Source organism: Rattus norvegicus, chromosome 13 (genome assembly GCF_021556685.1).
Source record: "Rattus norvegicus strain SHRSP/BbbUtx chromosome 13, alternate assembly SHRSP_T2T, whole genome shotgun sequence".
Classification (NCBI taxonomy): Eukaryota; Metazoa; Chordata; class Mammalia; order Rodentia; family Muridae; genus Rattus; species Rattus norvegicus.
This window is the reverse complement of record NC_141546.1, coordinates 40,043,749-40,061,554: the sequence shown is the minus strand read 5'-3', so window position 1 is coordinate 40,061,554 and position 17,806 is coordinate 40,043,749. Positions and strand designations below refer to the sequence as shown.

At 41.4% G+C, this 17,806-nt stretch overlaps 1 protein-coding gene across 6 annotated transcripts in view; it reads left to right on the top strand.

The window, feature by feature from the left end:
- The window catches only part of Nckap5 (NCK-associated protein 5), a 901,285-nt gene that overhangs the window by 768,810 nt on the left and 114,669 nt on the right, over nucleotides 1-17,806 (top strand). For all 6 annotated transcript variants that reach the window (XM_087581938.1, XM_087581942.1, XM_087581939.1 and 3 more), the window contains one exon: nucleotides 13,782-13,973. In XM_087581938.1, coding sequence (XP_087438064.1) covers nucleotides 13,782-13,973 — 192 coding nt within the window. The remainder of the gene's footprint in view (nucleotides 1-13,781; nucleotides 13,974-17,806) is intronic.

The window sequence follows — 17,806 nt, the reverse complement described above, 5'->3', positions numbered from 1 at the left end:
TCAGAGAAACTTTGTAGCCACTGAAGGCTACGCTCTTAGCAGCCTCTATATGATTGGGTTGTCATGGGAGTGGAGAGCCTTGAAGAAGGTTTTGAATATAGCTGTGGACAAAAGCATTTTATAACGGGAATCCCAAAGAAGTAGAAAGGAGGAGGGTAAATAATAGCATGAACCAAGGCACCGTCCAAAGTGAGACAGTGTCCTCAGTGAGGATTGACATGCAGAGGAAGAAATGTTGTTAGGGAAAAGAATCATTGAAGCAAGAATTATTGTGATAGACCTTAAAAATAATTATAAAAATTAAACTCAAGTAAGATCACACCATGATGGGTATATTTGTTAAATGTCTTCCTCAAGAACGTTTAAAAGACATTTCCTCTGCACCAGTCAGCAAGATGGCAAGGTCAGATTATGTGTTTGTATCTTTATATCCCAAAATAGAAAGAAAGGCATAATTAATTAAATATCAACTTTTACCAAAAATGATTTTTCTGTCCCAGGCTCAAATTCTTGTGAATTTAAGAAATGACCATCTAATACTCCATTATATAACACAAAGTTATGCAATATTCAGTTTTATAATAAATTCTTAATGTATTAAAACCAAAACCCATGAAATGCTAACCCAAGAATCTGCTGCAATCACTTTTTATGGAATTTAGAACGGGTAGTGAAAATCTTGTTTCTGAGAAGGGCAAAAATATGTCTAGTATGAGAGTCAAAAGTTTGAGGGCTTTTGTTTTTATTGTTGTAGGTGGTGGTGTGTGTGCATGTGTCTTTAATAGGGGAAGATTGTTTGATAAATAAGGCTTCCATACAGAAATTATACTTCTCAGGCTAAGCTATTTGGGGCAATTTTATTGAGCTTACTTTGAGCAATTCTTACATATAACTATGAAAATTGCTCTATTACCCTACAGAAGGAACAACGTGTCTCCATCAAGCTGTATCTGATTCACAGCCATATTGGAAACACTTCCCTTAAATAGAGCCCACAGATATTTTCTATCTTATACAGGCAATGGGACACTTTGGAATGTTGGCAATATCAAAAGATGCTTAGAAAATGTTCTAAGACCTCTCACCAGGTTTGCCCCTGCAATGTGGGATTACAGGGTGGGAACACTGTGTATAGCATCAGCATAGGACACAGTCAGAGGAATAGAAACAGGGCTCTAGGCTAATCTAGAGCTGTGAGATTGGATCTCTCTCTGAAGTGAATGCAAGACCATTTACAATAATACTGTAGTAAGTGAATCACAAGCAATCACAAGAAGCCAGTAAAAATGCTTGTAGTAAGGGTATTTACCTCCTCATCTGATCTCTAGGACCAAGGTGGTTGAGGGAATGGACCAACTCATGACCAATTGTCCTGACTTCTACATATGGACTGTGACACATGTGACCACCCACAACATACACACAAACATACGGACACAATAATAATTGATTAAAATTTTAAAATTAGAAAAGGAAAATACTTTAAAAGAAATTAATTTGAGCTTCAAAATCACTAGATGTAAGGAAGGGTGAGCAGTAAGCAAGTTCAAAGTCACATGAGTAGCCAGCTAGTCACACAGAGGCAGGAACAGGTGAGGAACAGCTGCCTGGACAGAGGTAGCAATGGGGAGTTGAACTGTCTTCCTGCTGGTGAGTCAGGTGCTGAGCCATAGTAATAATTGGTGGGTGCATAGATACCAGGAAATCGCTCAGGCCTCTAAATTTCCTATCTACCTTTCCCAGTGTCTCCATTATCAGTAACTCTTCTAACTGATGTGGCAAAATACTTAACAAAAGCAACCCAAGGAAGGAAGGTTTGTCATGGCTCACAGTTTGAGAGTGCACAGTCCATCGTAGTTGAGAAGGCAGAATGGCTGGAGCAGGAGGCTACTGCTCACATTTCACCCATCAGGGAGCACAGAGGAATGAGTGCTGGTACTCGGCAGGCATTCTCTTTTAATTATCAATCCAGGGTCTCAGCACATGGGATGGTACTACTCATAGTTATCATGGGGCTTCTACATTCAGCAGGGGTTTTTTGGAAACACCCCCATAAACACACGCAGAAGTGTGTTCCCATGGTGATTCTCCATCTCATTAAATTGACAATGAAGATGAACCATTGAGAGCATATTGTAGTGTTGAGGAAAAGCTGGTGAGTGAACTTAGCTTGGCACTAGCTCATATGGCATGAGCAGGCCATCTCACTTTGTAATTAAGACAGAAAACCAAACAACAGTGGAAAGAGAAGCCCTCTCCTTCAGCTGAGAGGTTATTCTCCAGAAAAAGGTGAAAGAGTAACTCTGGCAAACACGAAACAGAACCAGGGTTGAACTTTGGGTAATTACAGCTTTCACCAAGTTAAATAAATCTGGGTGTTAGATGATAACAGGTTAAACATATTATTCATAGAGCTGGAGAGATGGTTCTGCAGTTAAGAGCCCTGACTGCTTTTGCAGGAAACCTGCGTTTACTTCCCAGCACACACATATGCCTATAACACCAGATCCAGGGAAATCAGGTACCTCTCGCTTCCGAGGTTGCCTGCACTCACATCAACACATACACACAATTAAAAAGAAGAAAAATAAAACCTTAAAGAATATCCCTCCATCTGTTGCTGAACCTAAATATCCATATTGGTGGAGTCCATTATTCCAACCCATCCATACTTAGTCTCTTGTATGGATATTTGTCTTTGTGTGTGGTGCATGCATATGTACATGTGCCCATTGTCTTGCCCATGGATGCAGATATTGTTCCTTTACTGTTCTACCTTAGTTTTATTTTATTCTTACTATTGTGTGTGTGTGTACGTATGTGTGTATGTGTGTGTTTGCACGTGTGCACACATGCACATGCACACCGCACACACATGCATATCTTCCTGATCTAGCTTAAATGACTTCCTAGCCTGACTGGCCAGCAATCGCCAAGAATCCTGCTCTCCCTGTTCATCGGTCAGCTGTGGGATTACAGGCATATATTCCTGTGTCTAGCTTTCTGCTTTCTGTATAGGTTCTGGGGATCAAAACTTGGGTCATCATGCTTGTGTCTCCTGAGCAATCTCTGTGGCCCCAGATGCTCCTTTTTTTAATAGAGGAGGGAAACTGTGCACATGGTTATAGTGTTAGATTAATTATCTTAAGGAACATGAATGAGGAACTGGAACTCATGGCCACATAACCTTTTGTTTTATTGTCTTTGTTTTACTCTAAAGCAAAGCTATTAACTTCAGAAATCCTAGCAGGGAAAATGTCACACCCTCATTTCCAAACTTGAGGAAGTACAACAATAAAAATAAAAGCTGTTTATCACTTTCTTTCTGTGGTTCACCTAGCACATTTCCCAATGTCCCCAGACTTCTCAGATGAAGAGCTCAGCGTTGACCTCACCTCAACCACTAAATAAAGACGTGGTGTCTTCCTGGCCTCCACAATCACTACCTTGAAGTTAAGACATCATCATGTTCTGAGTCCAAACCTAGAGGCAGAATTCTGTTAAATGCAATAAGCCTTCAGTGAGCATCTGAGAAACTGCAGCATGGTAAATAATGGGAGAAACATAATGGAAAACTCTGGCCCTCCAGCCTCGCTCTGCTGGCTCTGTTCTCCACTCTCCACAGCCATCATTAACCACACAGCTGCAGAATTGGTCCCTGCCACTCTCAAGGGAGCACTCACCTTGATCCCTCCAGATAAAGGACAGCCTGTCCTTGGCACAGTCTGTTAAAGAAAACATCCCTAAGTCTTGTCTTACAGATGCAGACCAGTGCAGCATAAGGCTGACCGCCCGAAGACTACTGAGCGCGCGCGCGCACACACACACACACACACACACACACACACAGAGAGAGAGAGAGAGAGAGAGAGAGAGAGAATATTGATCTTATGTGCAACTTAGATATCAGCTGCCCTTACACTGCTGGGTCCTTGAGTCACACTTCGTAGTTTATACTGGTGTGAGCAATGTGTTGTGTCTTGGATATGAATTGAGATATTATTTATGTCTTCCAAAACATCCCCACCCCAACTCCTGCACACAGTGACTGTTGTTGATCTAACTGCAACAAAGCTGAAATTTATAGTATAAGAACCCACTTTGCTCTGCTGCTATAGTTATATATGAATGTGTATATATGCATATATACATATAAATATACATATATACCTCTATATTGTCCTAGTTAGTGTTAACTGCATACTTGAAATATCCTTGAATCACTTGATAAACATAGTCTTCATTGAGTAATTGTCTTTATTAAGTTGGTTTGTGGACATTTCTATAAGAGATTGTTTTGATGGAGGAAGAGCCTAGTTGCACTATGAGTGCTACCACTTACTGGGAAGGTGGTCTGTACAAGAAAGATAGCTAAGCATAGCTATCAGACTGTGACCTGAAAGTTCATTATAGTGGAAACATCAAGGTAGCAGGAGTGTATGCCTCCCTCTCTCTCTCCCCCTCTCCTTCCCCCTGCCCATTCCTGTGTATGTGAATTTGTTACTCTTTATATCAGAACTGAATTATATCTAGGAATCTTGTGGATTTTCACGTTAGAGATTTGAAACTTAAAGCATTTCACATGAGCGATAGCATCCGGAGGGATACTAACAATGAACAAGAACTATAGATAAGTGTGATACAGAATGTGTATCTAATTAGGTTGAGTCTAATTAGGATTCTGGCGTTCTGGCTTACTCCCTTTGACAATGGCTTTAGTTAAATTTTCCATGAGTGTTGGGAAGGTGGTTCAGTGGATGAAGCAATTGCCATGCAAGCATGAGGACCTGAGTTTGAATCCCCAGAGCCCATGTAAAGCTGAACATATCTGTATTATCAACACTCCTACAAGGAGTAGGAGGCAGATGCAGTTGAGTCCAAGGAAGAACTGGTGTGCACCACTAAGAACAAAAAAAAAAAAAAAAAAAAAAAAAAAAAAAAAAAAAGAAACACACACACACACACACACACACACAACACCAACAACAAAAAACAAAACAAAACCAAAAAAACCAAAAAACAACAACAACAACAACAAAAAAAAGGTCCCAAGCCAAGTGGAAGGAGAAGACTAAAGTGTGAAGCTGTCCTCAGATTTCCACACATGCACTGTGATATATTTGCTTCTGCATTTTCACTGCACATGTGCCATGCATGCATGCACATGCGTATACACACTCCTATTTCTTTTACTTCCCCACCATAATGGGCTATACCCAGAAAAATTATATCAAAAGAAAAAATATTTCTCTCTTAAATTGCTTAAGGGAATAGATTGATCAATTAGATAAAATCAGTGGCACAATGCATCATTGAGGAGGGTGGGTTTGACAGACACATATTCATGCAGTATGTGAAACAGTGACATCATTTTATCTGAGAAGAAAGAGAGAAGCACAATCATGAACCGAATGAGAAGTCAGCTATCTAATCTACAGAGGACTCTTCCCTCAAATCACATGATCTACCACTCAAAAATCATCATTTCTTTTGTTTAATGTCATTTCCCATAACTGCTGCTGCTGTTTGCATATTGATAAATGTATCATTAGGTCTTAAAAATATAATTCGTTTGGCACTCTCTCAGTCTCTTAAACCTGTATATAGATGGATAAAGTCTAAGAACATCTTTTTCTCTCTGGACTGTAATGAGCATTAATTGGGTACTTATTGAATATAATACTCTATGACAAGTGCTGATTAGTTAACAATAGGGAATCCTAGATCCCAGAAAGAACTTGAGAAAGGTGTTATCATGCAGAAACTGTATCATTTTGCTAAATAGTGATTGCAGTCTTGGCAGTTTTAAAAACTTCGAATTTTTATAGCAACTGCCAAAAAGTTTTTTAAGTGCCTGTACAGAAAAAGAGATCGAGAGGAAATGGATACAAATATGAAACAAACAAACAAACAAATAGGAGTTTAAAACTCAGCTGATAAGGACAACTGGTCTACCTAGGCCAGGGGAAAAATACCATTAACATTCCTTTATGATGAAGTATAGTCCTTCTAAAGTATACATTGTTCAAGAGGTATCCTACAAAGATTTATTGAGTGCCTAGCTAACCAAGTGTACAAGAGGCTCATGAAAATTTACCCTGATAATAGAAACAAATGCATGATAGTTATTTTAGTGGAATTTATATTTCTTATCACAACATGACCAATTTTCTGGGACAAAGTAACCTCTGCAAGGCCAAACTTGCAGTCCCCTAACATTTCCTAGTAGCAGAGAATCTAAGATATTTCAATCCCCCCCCTTCTCTCCCTCCCTCCCTCCCTCCCTCCCTCCCTCTCTCCCCCCTCCCTCCTCTCTCACATGTGGGAGCTGTTATAATTGTGATTTATGTCTGTTTGGGGGAAATACATATTCCATAGGTTAAATGTGGAGGTTAGAGGATGACCTCAGGTGGAGGTCCTCATCTTCTACCCTTGTGGAGACACAGTTTCCTTTTGTTCACCACTAGGTGTGCCATGATATTTGCTTATGGAAGATTCTGCTCTCTCCATCTCCCATCTCGCCACAGGATTATAGACTTATAAATCCATGTGCTACCATGTTCAGCTTTAAGTGGTTTCTGAGGATGCAATCTCAGGACTTCACACTGTTGCTGCAAGCATTTCACTCCATGAGTTATCTCCCGGCCCTTACATTGGCCTTACCACGGAACAAGTCCACCTTATGCTAGAAAGGATCTTCTTGGCCACATTATTTAACCACTTGATTGGAGTTTTTTTGATACCTCTGAAATCATCAAAGTTATGACCAAGACAAACCAGAATAACAGAGATCATTTTTTTAAACACCACTAGCCTGGCAGAAACATGACACATAAATCATAGGTTTTATTGTATTTGCAATTAAACAAATCAAATTTAGTGTCCACTGGAAAGCCTCAGCAATTAGTATAAAGATTAATATAGTGAAACGTCTTCACTGTAGCAGGTCTCCCAAACAAAACTGAAATATAAAAAAAATTCACTATATAATTGAATAACATGTTAAGTATTAATGCATGGAAACTTCTGAGTCCCTAGGTCCCTGATGCAATTATTTTCTATTCACATTAATTGTTCCAAGCAGATGATGCTAATAACTTTCAGTTAAAATGTGTCCAAAGGAAGATTTCCTAAGATCAGTACTGTTTAGATATAAGGTCACTTTTAGAATTATTCGCTTAGATTTTTAACCATGACTGAACATAATAAAATTAACCTTGTGACTGTTTTCACTTTTTTAATGAAAGTATCAAAAGTTAATGTTCACACCAGCCAGAAGATGTGTTAGGGTATAGATGGTTTTCCTTATCAATATGCCAACTATTATGTCTGTATATCTGAATGTCTGTGAAAGTCAGAGGTCAACCTTGAGGGAAACCTGCTATAGCAGAGATGTTTTATTTTTTTGAGACAGAGTTTCTGACTGGCCTGCAAATAACCAAGCAGAGCAGTCCTTACTCTCTGTCAAATAATAGACATTTTCATTAATTGTTATTATACACATATATGTTTATATGCATGAATATATTTCTAAAATATCAGTAAAATGTTCTTAGTCGGTTTAATGTTACTTTATGTACATTTTCAAGCTGACCATTTTGTATTGGGCCATCAACTGCTGTGTTCTTCTCTGGCAAAGACTACTTTCTGAGTCTTGAAGATCAAACGCAGGGTTTCACGTTGGTACAGCAGTACTTTACTAACAGAGCCATCTCCCCAACCCAGTGCATCTTTTTATTCTTCTTCAAAGAATTTTCCCAGACAAACTGTCAGATTGTAAAATTGTGAATATTGTCTATAACACGCAACTTGCAAATACAAACACACAGAACGGAACGCTCATGAGCAAGGACAGACTTGCGTGGGTTCTGACATGTTTTCTCCTACTGGGAACTACCAAACTCCATAGAAATGGATCAGGCCCAAGTCAGATTTTGAAACAAATGAAGTAAAGCTACCCAACATCTCTGCTTGGTTTTACCTTAGAAAGTCACTCACATGCCATAGTTCTCTCCTCTGGTGATCTGCTCTCAGAGGCAGGAGGAAGCCAAAGTCTGACACTGTCATGGACAGATATTAAGTTTCATGTGAGTCTTCCAGCTGTATTCATGGAATGGTGTTTTCTTACTTCCATCAACTCTGATGCCAAAAGTGAACCACAAGATACACCTCTGAAGCATCCGCAGGCAGGGAGCAACACCATATTTTCTTGTGTTCTCTGAAATTCAATAACATGTTCCCCTGTTGATAGAGTAAGCAGGAAGTGTCACTTTCTGCAAAAGTATTGTAAATCTTGGCTTTGTCCCCAAGATAGCTCTTTGGGTATTGATTATATATCAGAGTCTCTGAGTAATGGTCAAGGGGGCTTTTTATTAAAGCCCACATCCCATATTGTCTCTTCTTCTCTTATGATATATTATGTATGAACTTTTAAAAATTCATGGGTCCTGCATTTTCCCCCCTATAGTTTGGGATAGCTTTGTGCTTGTTTGGTAAAACTTTAACCATGACAGTTTTCAACTTTCATTGGGTTAAAAAAGTTATTTGAGAAAGAAAAAACAGCCATATAAATACATACTGAAAAATATTAGCCTTAAAAATGGCAGGAGCAAGTCATCGAAAACTTGACCTCTATTTTGCCATATAATTTTGTCAGTTGCAAATAATATATTCCCTATCTGATATAAATATTCTCGTTAAATTGGAATGACATTTCAGTAAAATACTGTCATTTTCTACATCTGCAAAGACTTCACAGCCCCTGATCTATGCTGTGACCTTAAGATTATGAATCTTGAAAATTTGTAGTTTTTATTAAAGAAACTCTTGGTTTCAGTCTCTGTGTTTCTATAGTTTCTATATATCATTAAACGGAAACTGTAGCTTTTATGTTGTGTTTCTCATAGTATGAATATCAGAGAACATGAACCATTTAAGTTGGTAATCTAGAACAGAATGTGAAAGAGACATTTGTAGTGGAGCAAGATATGGATTTTACCAATTAAATGGATGTAAATAGGATAATGTTGGAAAGGAAACCAATATGCACATTCCACAAAGATGGTATTTAATAACAATCACCATATGTTTTCATAGACATCTGTGATGAGTAGGATGCATTGTGTCTGTGGGTCTCTAGTTGGTTGCCTCCTTATATTGCCCCTTATTGGACATTGTAACATTATGGCTAAGATTTGAGCCTTGTTGCTGTAATAAAATAACACACAGGGCAACTTAAGGGCAAGATGGCTCATATGGGCTCACAGTTCCCAGGGATGTAGTCTATCTTGGTAGAAGTCATCACTGCATGTGTAGTAGACAAGGTGGGAACATTGCATGCACAGACAGGAGGCAGAGAGCAGACAGGAAATGGAACTGGCACATGAAATGTGTGCATGGAAGGGGATAGCTTAGCCATAGCCATGGGAAGGAAGACCAAGAAATCTGTCTACCTGAACGTGTTTCCAGAAACTTCTATCAGTTGTCCCTAAGAATACTGTGTACCCAGTTTGGGTAATTATCTAATATAGCTGTCCTCAGGACTTATGTGCAATGTGTCAGATACTGGTGGTATCTTAAGAGATGTAAAACAAAGTTATTTAATTGGGGTCTGTAAATTTACAGTTGAGTTGAAGAGCCTCAATGTGTGTGTATGTGTGTGTGTGTGTGTCTGTGTGCGTGCGTGCAACCACACCTAGAAATCCTCAAGTCCATCATATTCTTGGGGATTGATCAGCCTTCATAATTATCTGATGTAGCAAGTATCTCAGTGAACTTTACTGACCAAAAAGGGAACAGTAGAGGTATTAAAAGGGTACAGGGTGGTTAAATAGCCCCTAAGTTCAAAGAGCTCGAATTTGGAAGAGCAGGGATTCAAGCCTCATTGATGGCATCAGAAGCCAAGTGCTTGACCACAGAACAGGTCCTAACCAGAGCTGATAATGATTGGTGGATATGATCAAACATCAGAGGAGAGCTGGCTGTACACTATGGCGGTAGAATTCTAGTCTTTTAAATTAAGTAGGGCGATTGGAGTTTCCCAAGTGGACGACTGGTTCTCCCTCCCTTTACTGGAGAATCCCTCTCTAACCAACCCACACCTATGTTCTACGGTCTCTCCACCTCAAATATGCTGGGATGAGAGCAGGTCCCTAGAAATAAAACTGAGACAAAATTACTTTGCAGAAGAGCTTTAGTAGGAAAGGTGTAGGCTCACAGTCATAGGCCTGAAATTGGAGGCGAGATGGTTGCTGTGTGTATCGCGTTAGACTGTGAAGAGAGAGCCTTCACTCCCTTCCATTTCCAGAATACTAAGAAAGTTATGGCATCATAGCACAGACAGTATGATGGAGTCTCGAAGGGAGAGAGCCTTCAATTCTATAAGACAAGCGGAATGTCCAATTCTTATAAATGTTATTGCACACATTGGAAGTGTTATGGCGGAAGTACTAGGTAAGAGGCTGCAGTTGAACAAGATTCCCCCATATGATTTGTATGCACATAAAGAGTATGTCTTAACAGACCTCTTTGTTTAATCTCTCGCATTACATAGGCTGACATTCCCCACCTCCCTCAAGTGTCTTATACAATATCTCTCTTGGCACTCAAGATCAACTCCAAGGGAGAGCCAGCAGTTCTTTCTCAAGTCTACCCATCTCCTACATTCTATTTTCGTGTCACTTTAATCCCTCCTCTAAAGGGTGTACGCACTTGGGAATGCCTTCTGCTTTCTCAGGCTGAGGCATTGAATTGAGCTGTAGGGACAGATGTGGTTTTGCTAGACAGGTGGGGATAGATGGTCAAGACAGAGAGAATTACATCTAAACTCTGGTATTATGGGAGAAAGAAGAAAAAGTCACCAGAACCAGTGCAGAGATTGGAAAGCCATTGGAGGTCACGTGGCAAGATGCAGACACAGTTGCTTCCTGGAGAGTGGGTGAAGTCTATCAGAGCAAAAGCTGTTGTAACTAACAAGTGCCACCAGATAAATCTCATAACAAAACATGAAAGACTAAGCTGGAGATCCTTTAAAGCATTAACATACAAGTAGAAGCTGATGGAATGTTTCTAGGAGTTTGTACAGGGATGAATTCTATATGTCTACATTAACAGAGGCACTGATACCAGATTATCTCGCAAGATGGAGTCTTCTAGGGATAAATGGATGCAGTTTAGCTGGCAGAGGACTAATGCACCAAGCCCTAGGTTCCAGCTCCAACATCATATGAACTGAGCATGGCAGTGCATGCCTTTAAGTCTGAGGAACTAGAGGTTGGAAGATCGGAAGTTCAAAGTCATCCTTAGTGTTGTAGTTTGGATGTGAAGTGCCCCCCACCAGTAGTCTTACATGTTTGAAACATTGGTTCCCAGCCCATGGCAGTCTTTTAGAAGGTTCTGAAACACTTAACACATAAAATCTCAATGGAGGGAGGCTATCACTAGGGGTGTAAGGTACACCCACTCAAATCCAATCTCCGCTTTTTGAGCATGGAAACACGACCAGCGAGCTTTCTTCCCCCCATCCCTCCTCACCCTTCCCTCTTCCCTGCCATGATGGACTGTAGCACTCTGAAACTGTCAGCCAAGATAAACCATTTACCCTGTAAGTCACTTTTGTCAGAGCACTTTGTCGCAACAGAAAGTAACTGAGAAACTTGGCTACATGGCGAGTTCAAGGCCAGCCTTCAAGGGTTGGATGAAACCCTATCTGAAAAGAAGAAAGTGAATAGAGCTTTTGGCTGGCTGTAGATATCTGTTAAGAAACAAGGATAGACTTACTTTAACTAAGTTATATCTAACAGTATATAAGGGCGTCACTGGTAGATAGTGCTGAAAACTGGATCTTAAGACAAGTTAGTTTCTCCTGACATGATTCTTATTCCCACATTTCAGCAGAGAGGAAGAGGATATGAAAAAAATTCTTGGCATTTTTTTAACAATCACTTAGATCACTATGAAGCAAAAGTAAAGTATCTGTGGCAAGGTAGATGAAATGATTGAGTGTTATAGTTATTGATTAGCAAGAAAATTAAATGTGCCCTCCGTACTCTGTGAGGGTTTAAGGTTTACCACAAGTACTCTCCCATCCTGGCTGCCTGCTGGGGAGAGGGGTAGAGGGTGGGGAGCAAGCTGGGGTGTTGCTCACTATCATTTAGAGTTGTGTTTGCAGGACAGTGATAAGTACTCAGGTACTAATGGAACCCATAAAATGTCAATAAGTTGCATAAGTAAGAGGCTTCACACCTCTGCAAGTGACACCGAGACAGATGGCTCCCGACTGGAGAGTTTCAGAGACAGGGCTTTCTAAAGATAGGCTAGAATTAGACGGTAATGGAGAGCTTCTACTCTGGATCAGGATGCTAAATCAATTTAGCCTGTCCAGTCCTCGGAGCTTCATCTGTTACACCTGCAAGGTGGCTGTCGAGATGCTCGTGGGTGTTTACCACTTTATCTGTTGCCTGTGGTTTGTGTGGGCCCCTGGAATTCTAACCCCCTTGGCCTTCTATGCGAGGTCTATATCTGTAAAGTATGGGGGCTGTTAACACCCACACAGCCAGCCGGACATGAGGAGTCCTCTGATGGAGACACAGGAAGCCTGATCTTTGTGCCTTCCTGTGGCACATGGTGCCTTACACGTCTGCACAGATAGACTGGGGTGTGTATGATAGCTTACATAGATTAACCTCCCCACTAGAAGGAAACCTACGAGTGATATTGCCTACTCTACAAATGAGGCCACTGGGAGAAATAAGCCCAAGAATGCCATTTTTGTAGCAGTATAGAACCCAATTTATACCAGTTAGCTAAAGCTAATGCCGGTGCTCTGAATCCTATAGCCTAGATGTGTCTTCCATCTGGAGCATTTGGGGTGTTATCATTGTTTGATTTTCTTCTGCAGAGCTGGAGATTGAACCCTGGATCTCATATATGGTGTTAAATTCTCCTAGCAGCTGTACTCCCTGCATCCGGGTCTTGCTTTGATATTGATTTGATCTCTTAGAGTATAAATGGATGCAATGAGAACCCACGATTGTGATAACAATGGTACCTTGAGATAAGCGGAGCACCCTCAGTAGACCAGACACTAAGGATATTCTTCGTATCTGGAACCTCGCATCACTCTTTGGCTGTTTATGCCCAACTTTACTCTTGTATTCATTTGAAAGGGAAGATAGAGCTAGCAAAGTGAAACAACCTCCTGGAGCCACACATTGTGAAACAGAGCTGAAGGGGGTGGGAAACTGAGCACGGTACACGACTTAGCTCCGTACTTAAAATGCTTGTCTCCCAAACTTAAAGTTTGATCCCCCAAACTCCCATTAAAAACCAGAAACAAATAACAATTAAAAAAAAAAACCCAAGGCATTGTGGCATATGCTTGTGACCTCAGTGGTGGAAAGACAAAAACAGGTCACTGACACTCATTTGCCAGAAAGCCTTGTCTACTTCTAGGCCAGTGAGAAGTTCTTTTAACAAGTATCCTAAGGAATGATATGCTGAGTTTGTCCTGTGGTCTCCACATGCTTGAGCATGCATGCTCACATAACCCTCCCCACAGAGGCCCCCCAAGCACATATGCATAGGCACGTACGTGCGGGCATGCACACACACACACACACATACACACACACACACACACACACACACACACACACACACACACACACACAGCCTAAGATCTATGTGGTTCCCAAACCTGAGCTTTTAACCATTTACTCTAAGATCATTGGGTGTTTACTTCTTAAGCCAATACTTTGCTGAGCCCTGTCCTGCTTTTACAGGAACACCTCCAGAACGCAAAATCAGGAGCCCCTGCCTTGAAACACTCTGGCTCAGGGGTTGTCATCCCTGATCACCCCTGTCCTCGAAACAGCTGCAGCAGTGGCAGCGAGCTATCGCTGTCAAGCACCTGCAGCGAGTACTCCAGTGGCTCCTCCTACACGTGGCAAGACAGGAAGCTCAATGGGAAAAGGGTAAGGCTCCTGTCAGTCAAGTCAGCTTCAGAGAGAACAGGAAGAAAATCTGTGCTGGCTGGAATTTGGTTATGGAGGCAGAGTGGGTGGAGGTAGGGTGAAGAGCATTCGCTGACTGTTTGCCCATGGACTGTGGAGGCTGCTACTGATCAGTGCTGTGGGCTCATAGAACACAAAACACGATGGGGCTGTACTTCAGGTAACTACAGAACAGAGATAAATTACTGGGACAGGATGTTGGGAGCAAGGTTTGATGAACGGGGGGTGGGGGGGGAGCTGTTGTTCCTTACATGCCAGAAATGTCTTCCCTGCTTCCTGTTTTATTTTATTACTCTATTTTAGCTGTGTGTGTATGCATATGTATGTATAAATACATATATATGTGCATGTAAACACATATATGTATGTGTATTGGTGCCTGTGGAATATAAGACAGCTTCTGCTGTCCTTCACCTGTCCTTACTGTTTGAGACAGTATCTTTGGCTTGAATCTTGAACTTATCAATTTGACTAGTGAGCCCTAGGGTTCCTGCCTCTGCCTCTTCAGCACGTAAACTGCATGTCTAGCTTTTGGGGGACCCTTGTATGACAAGCACTTTGCTGACCAAGCCATCTGCCTAGCACTTTTCCAGAGTGTGGGACAATCACTCATGCAAGACCCCACTCCCTCATCTGTACAGAGCTTACCAAGCTGCAGGAACCTCCGGGAGAGCTTCTTGCATATTAGAACAAGCCAAATATTTTGAAATAGCAACTTTAGCAGTTCCCCAAAATTACAGGAAAGCAAAGTTCCCCAGGATGGAAACTGCAAGTCAGAGTATTCAGAGTTGACTTTTCAACTGTTTGGATGAATTTCATCCATGGTTTTCAGTACTTTAGAAACCAAGATAACTCCAGAACTTATAGACTCTACTGGTGAGGGAGTAGCTTCATCATCTGCTGAACCAGAGCTCTGAAAAAGATTTCCAGCTTGCATTGTGAGGCTATTCCCACAGACTCGGGCTTCTTATGCAAAGCAGAGAGCAGGCTCCATTTATCTAAATTGCTCCCATAAGGAGTAGTTCAGAGGTCTGAATAATGACTGCCAGGATCCTGGCCAAGAGAATGATAGGACAATGGTCACAGTGGTTTTCTCATCTCACTGTGTACCTGAAAATGTTTTGCCCCCACGATGCTCTTCTCTTCTCTGTCTTTTTAAAGAATTATTTTTATGTATGTGTATGAGTGCAGGCATGTACACTTGCAAACAAGTGGACAAGGAGGCCAAAGGAGGGCATTAGATCTCTTAGAATGAGAGTCATGGGTGGTTGTGAGCACCCTCCCCAAGAAGCTAAACTTCAGTCCTCTGAAAGAGCACCTAGCGCTCTTCCCTGCTGCTAAGCCCTGTTGTGCACCTGTCTTCCCACTTTATTTGTTTCTGCTTCCCCCTTTCTCTCCAGTGGCCTTTCTGCTTCATTCGTTTTTTATTTGTGTATGTATGTGGGGGTGCACGTGTGTATACAGGTACATGCCTTTGTAAGCATGCTTCTCTATGTGCCAAAGGACAGCCTTGGGTTGTTCCCTGGGAGCTAGCTAGCTTGCTTGCTTGCTTGCTTCCTTCCTTCCTTCCTTCCTTCCTTCCTTCCTTCCTTCTTCCCTCCCTCCTTCCCTCCCTCCCTCTCTTTCTTTCTTTGCTTTGTTTTGAGTTGGGAGCCTCTAGAATTCTCAGAGGAGGCTAGGCTATCTGGCCAGCAAGCTCCAAGGATCTATTTGTATCTGCCCAGACAGTACTAGAATGGAAAGTACTCACTAGTATGCCCAGCTTTTTTATTTTGGTTCTAAGGATCAAATTTGGGTCATCATGATTGCACAACAAGGACCTTACCCGTTGTCTGGACATTCTACTTATCCATCTTAAAAATAACTTCTAGGCGTTCTTCTAACCGGGGCAGTCTTTGCTATACTAAGGCAGTCTCTCCCTTGAAAGAAAAAGAAAAAGAAAAAAGGAAAAACACTCAAGATCCTTCAGGGACACTCCTCACATGTCCACCCAGTGATCATCCAAGTGTACCTGTGACAGTTCATGGCCTGTGACAGCTCACAAAGTACGCTTTTAGTTCTCAGGGTCCCAGCAAGCTCTATCTGAACCCTCAAGACATTTTAAAGTTATATTATTTCAGGAGTTTGTGCCTGGCATTGGGTGTTTATTTAGTATTGACTTACATAATAAATCACAGGATGCTGAACAGAAACACATTGCTAAATTATATAATAATAAACGTGTGAGTAATAGCTTCTTTGAGCCCACAACTGTTTTTTAAATATCATTTGTTGTGGAAACAGACAGAAAAACCTGTATAAAATTCACTAGCCTTTCTTAATAGGGAAGTCTGTTCTAATAGGTTCAGGACTACCATAGGTGGCCCACTCTTAAAAGTACTATATAAATATTAACTCATTTAATACTTACAACATATTTAAATCATATTTTCTTCAGCTATGTATATATTCATGTATACATGCTCAGTACACATATATGTAGGTGTGTATGTGGTGTGTGTGTGTGTGTGTGTGTGTGTGTGTGTGTGTGTGTGTGCATGCACATATGCATATTGAGGCCAGAAATCAACCTCAGTTATTTTTTTCTTTGATACCATCCACCACGTTCTTTTGACACAGTCTCTCACCGAACCTGGAATCCACCAGTTCAGCTTGGCTGACTGCCTGAAGCAAGCCCCAGGGATCTGCCTGGCTCTCCCTCACCTACATTGGAATTCTAAGCACATGCCTCCATGCTTGGCATTTTTGAAAATGGGTTCTGGGTATCAAGCTCAGGTCCTCATGTTGACATATACGCTCTTTACCGATGAAGCTGATCTCCAGTCCCAACTCTCCCAGTTTTTAGCTAAGGAAACCAAGGTTATGAGAATTTAAATATATGTCCCAAGAACATGGCAGTGCACGGTAAAACCAGGCATTAGTTCTAAAGCCTTCACTGGTGATGGTTCTGTTATCCTGACCTTGTTGAGTCATCCTTACATATAGAGGGCCTATACCTGCTGTTGGCACTGAGTTATTCCCATGAACACCAACAGTTCCTTAAATGAGATGTAGTATTTTCCTGGCAAGAGATAGAAAGGTACTGAGGATGCTAAGCTGGTCCCCTAGCTTATCAGAGGCCTCCTTCAGACTTCTGTATGCCCCCCTAAGTACTCTAGTCCCACTTCCTTGAACAAAGGATATAACAAGTATAGGAAATTACCCTCCCCGGGTTCTCTCCCATGAGGTTCTCTTGTTCCCCTACCACCCCGCCAACTTTCGAGATTGGTCCACACGTGTCTCAACTCGCCAGTGTAAGCTCCCGTGGGAGACTCAGGAGGGGATGTGACTTAATCTCACCAGAAGATTCGCAGCCTCTTTATTGGTATGTGAAAATACAGCATGAACTACCTGTGAACAAGAAGAGGAGAGGAGGGTAGGCAGAAGCTCAGTTTACCTGTTGTGGGCTAAATAGATCTGCCACGTATCTCTTGGAGGGCCCTGTTTCCTGACTTCCCATCCCTGTAATCAGTGTGATGTTCAAGACCATGGGGAATCTTAGAAACACACAGCGAGGAAGTCCATTCGCTGGTCTATCTAGAATACCCAGGCTTTGGGATAAGAGTCCCTCTGATTTCCAGAGCATCTTTGAATGATGCAATTTCCTAGAATTAAAGAACAAAACTCCAAGAGGAAAAGGGTAGTGTCAGCAAATCACGTATGTCCCAGCCACTCTAGACACTGGAGGGTTTTCTGGAGGAAATAAATAATTGGACATCGAGACAAATAAATGTGTGTGCTGGAGATAGCAAGAG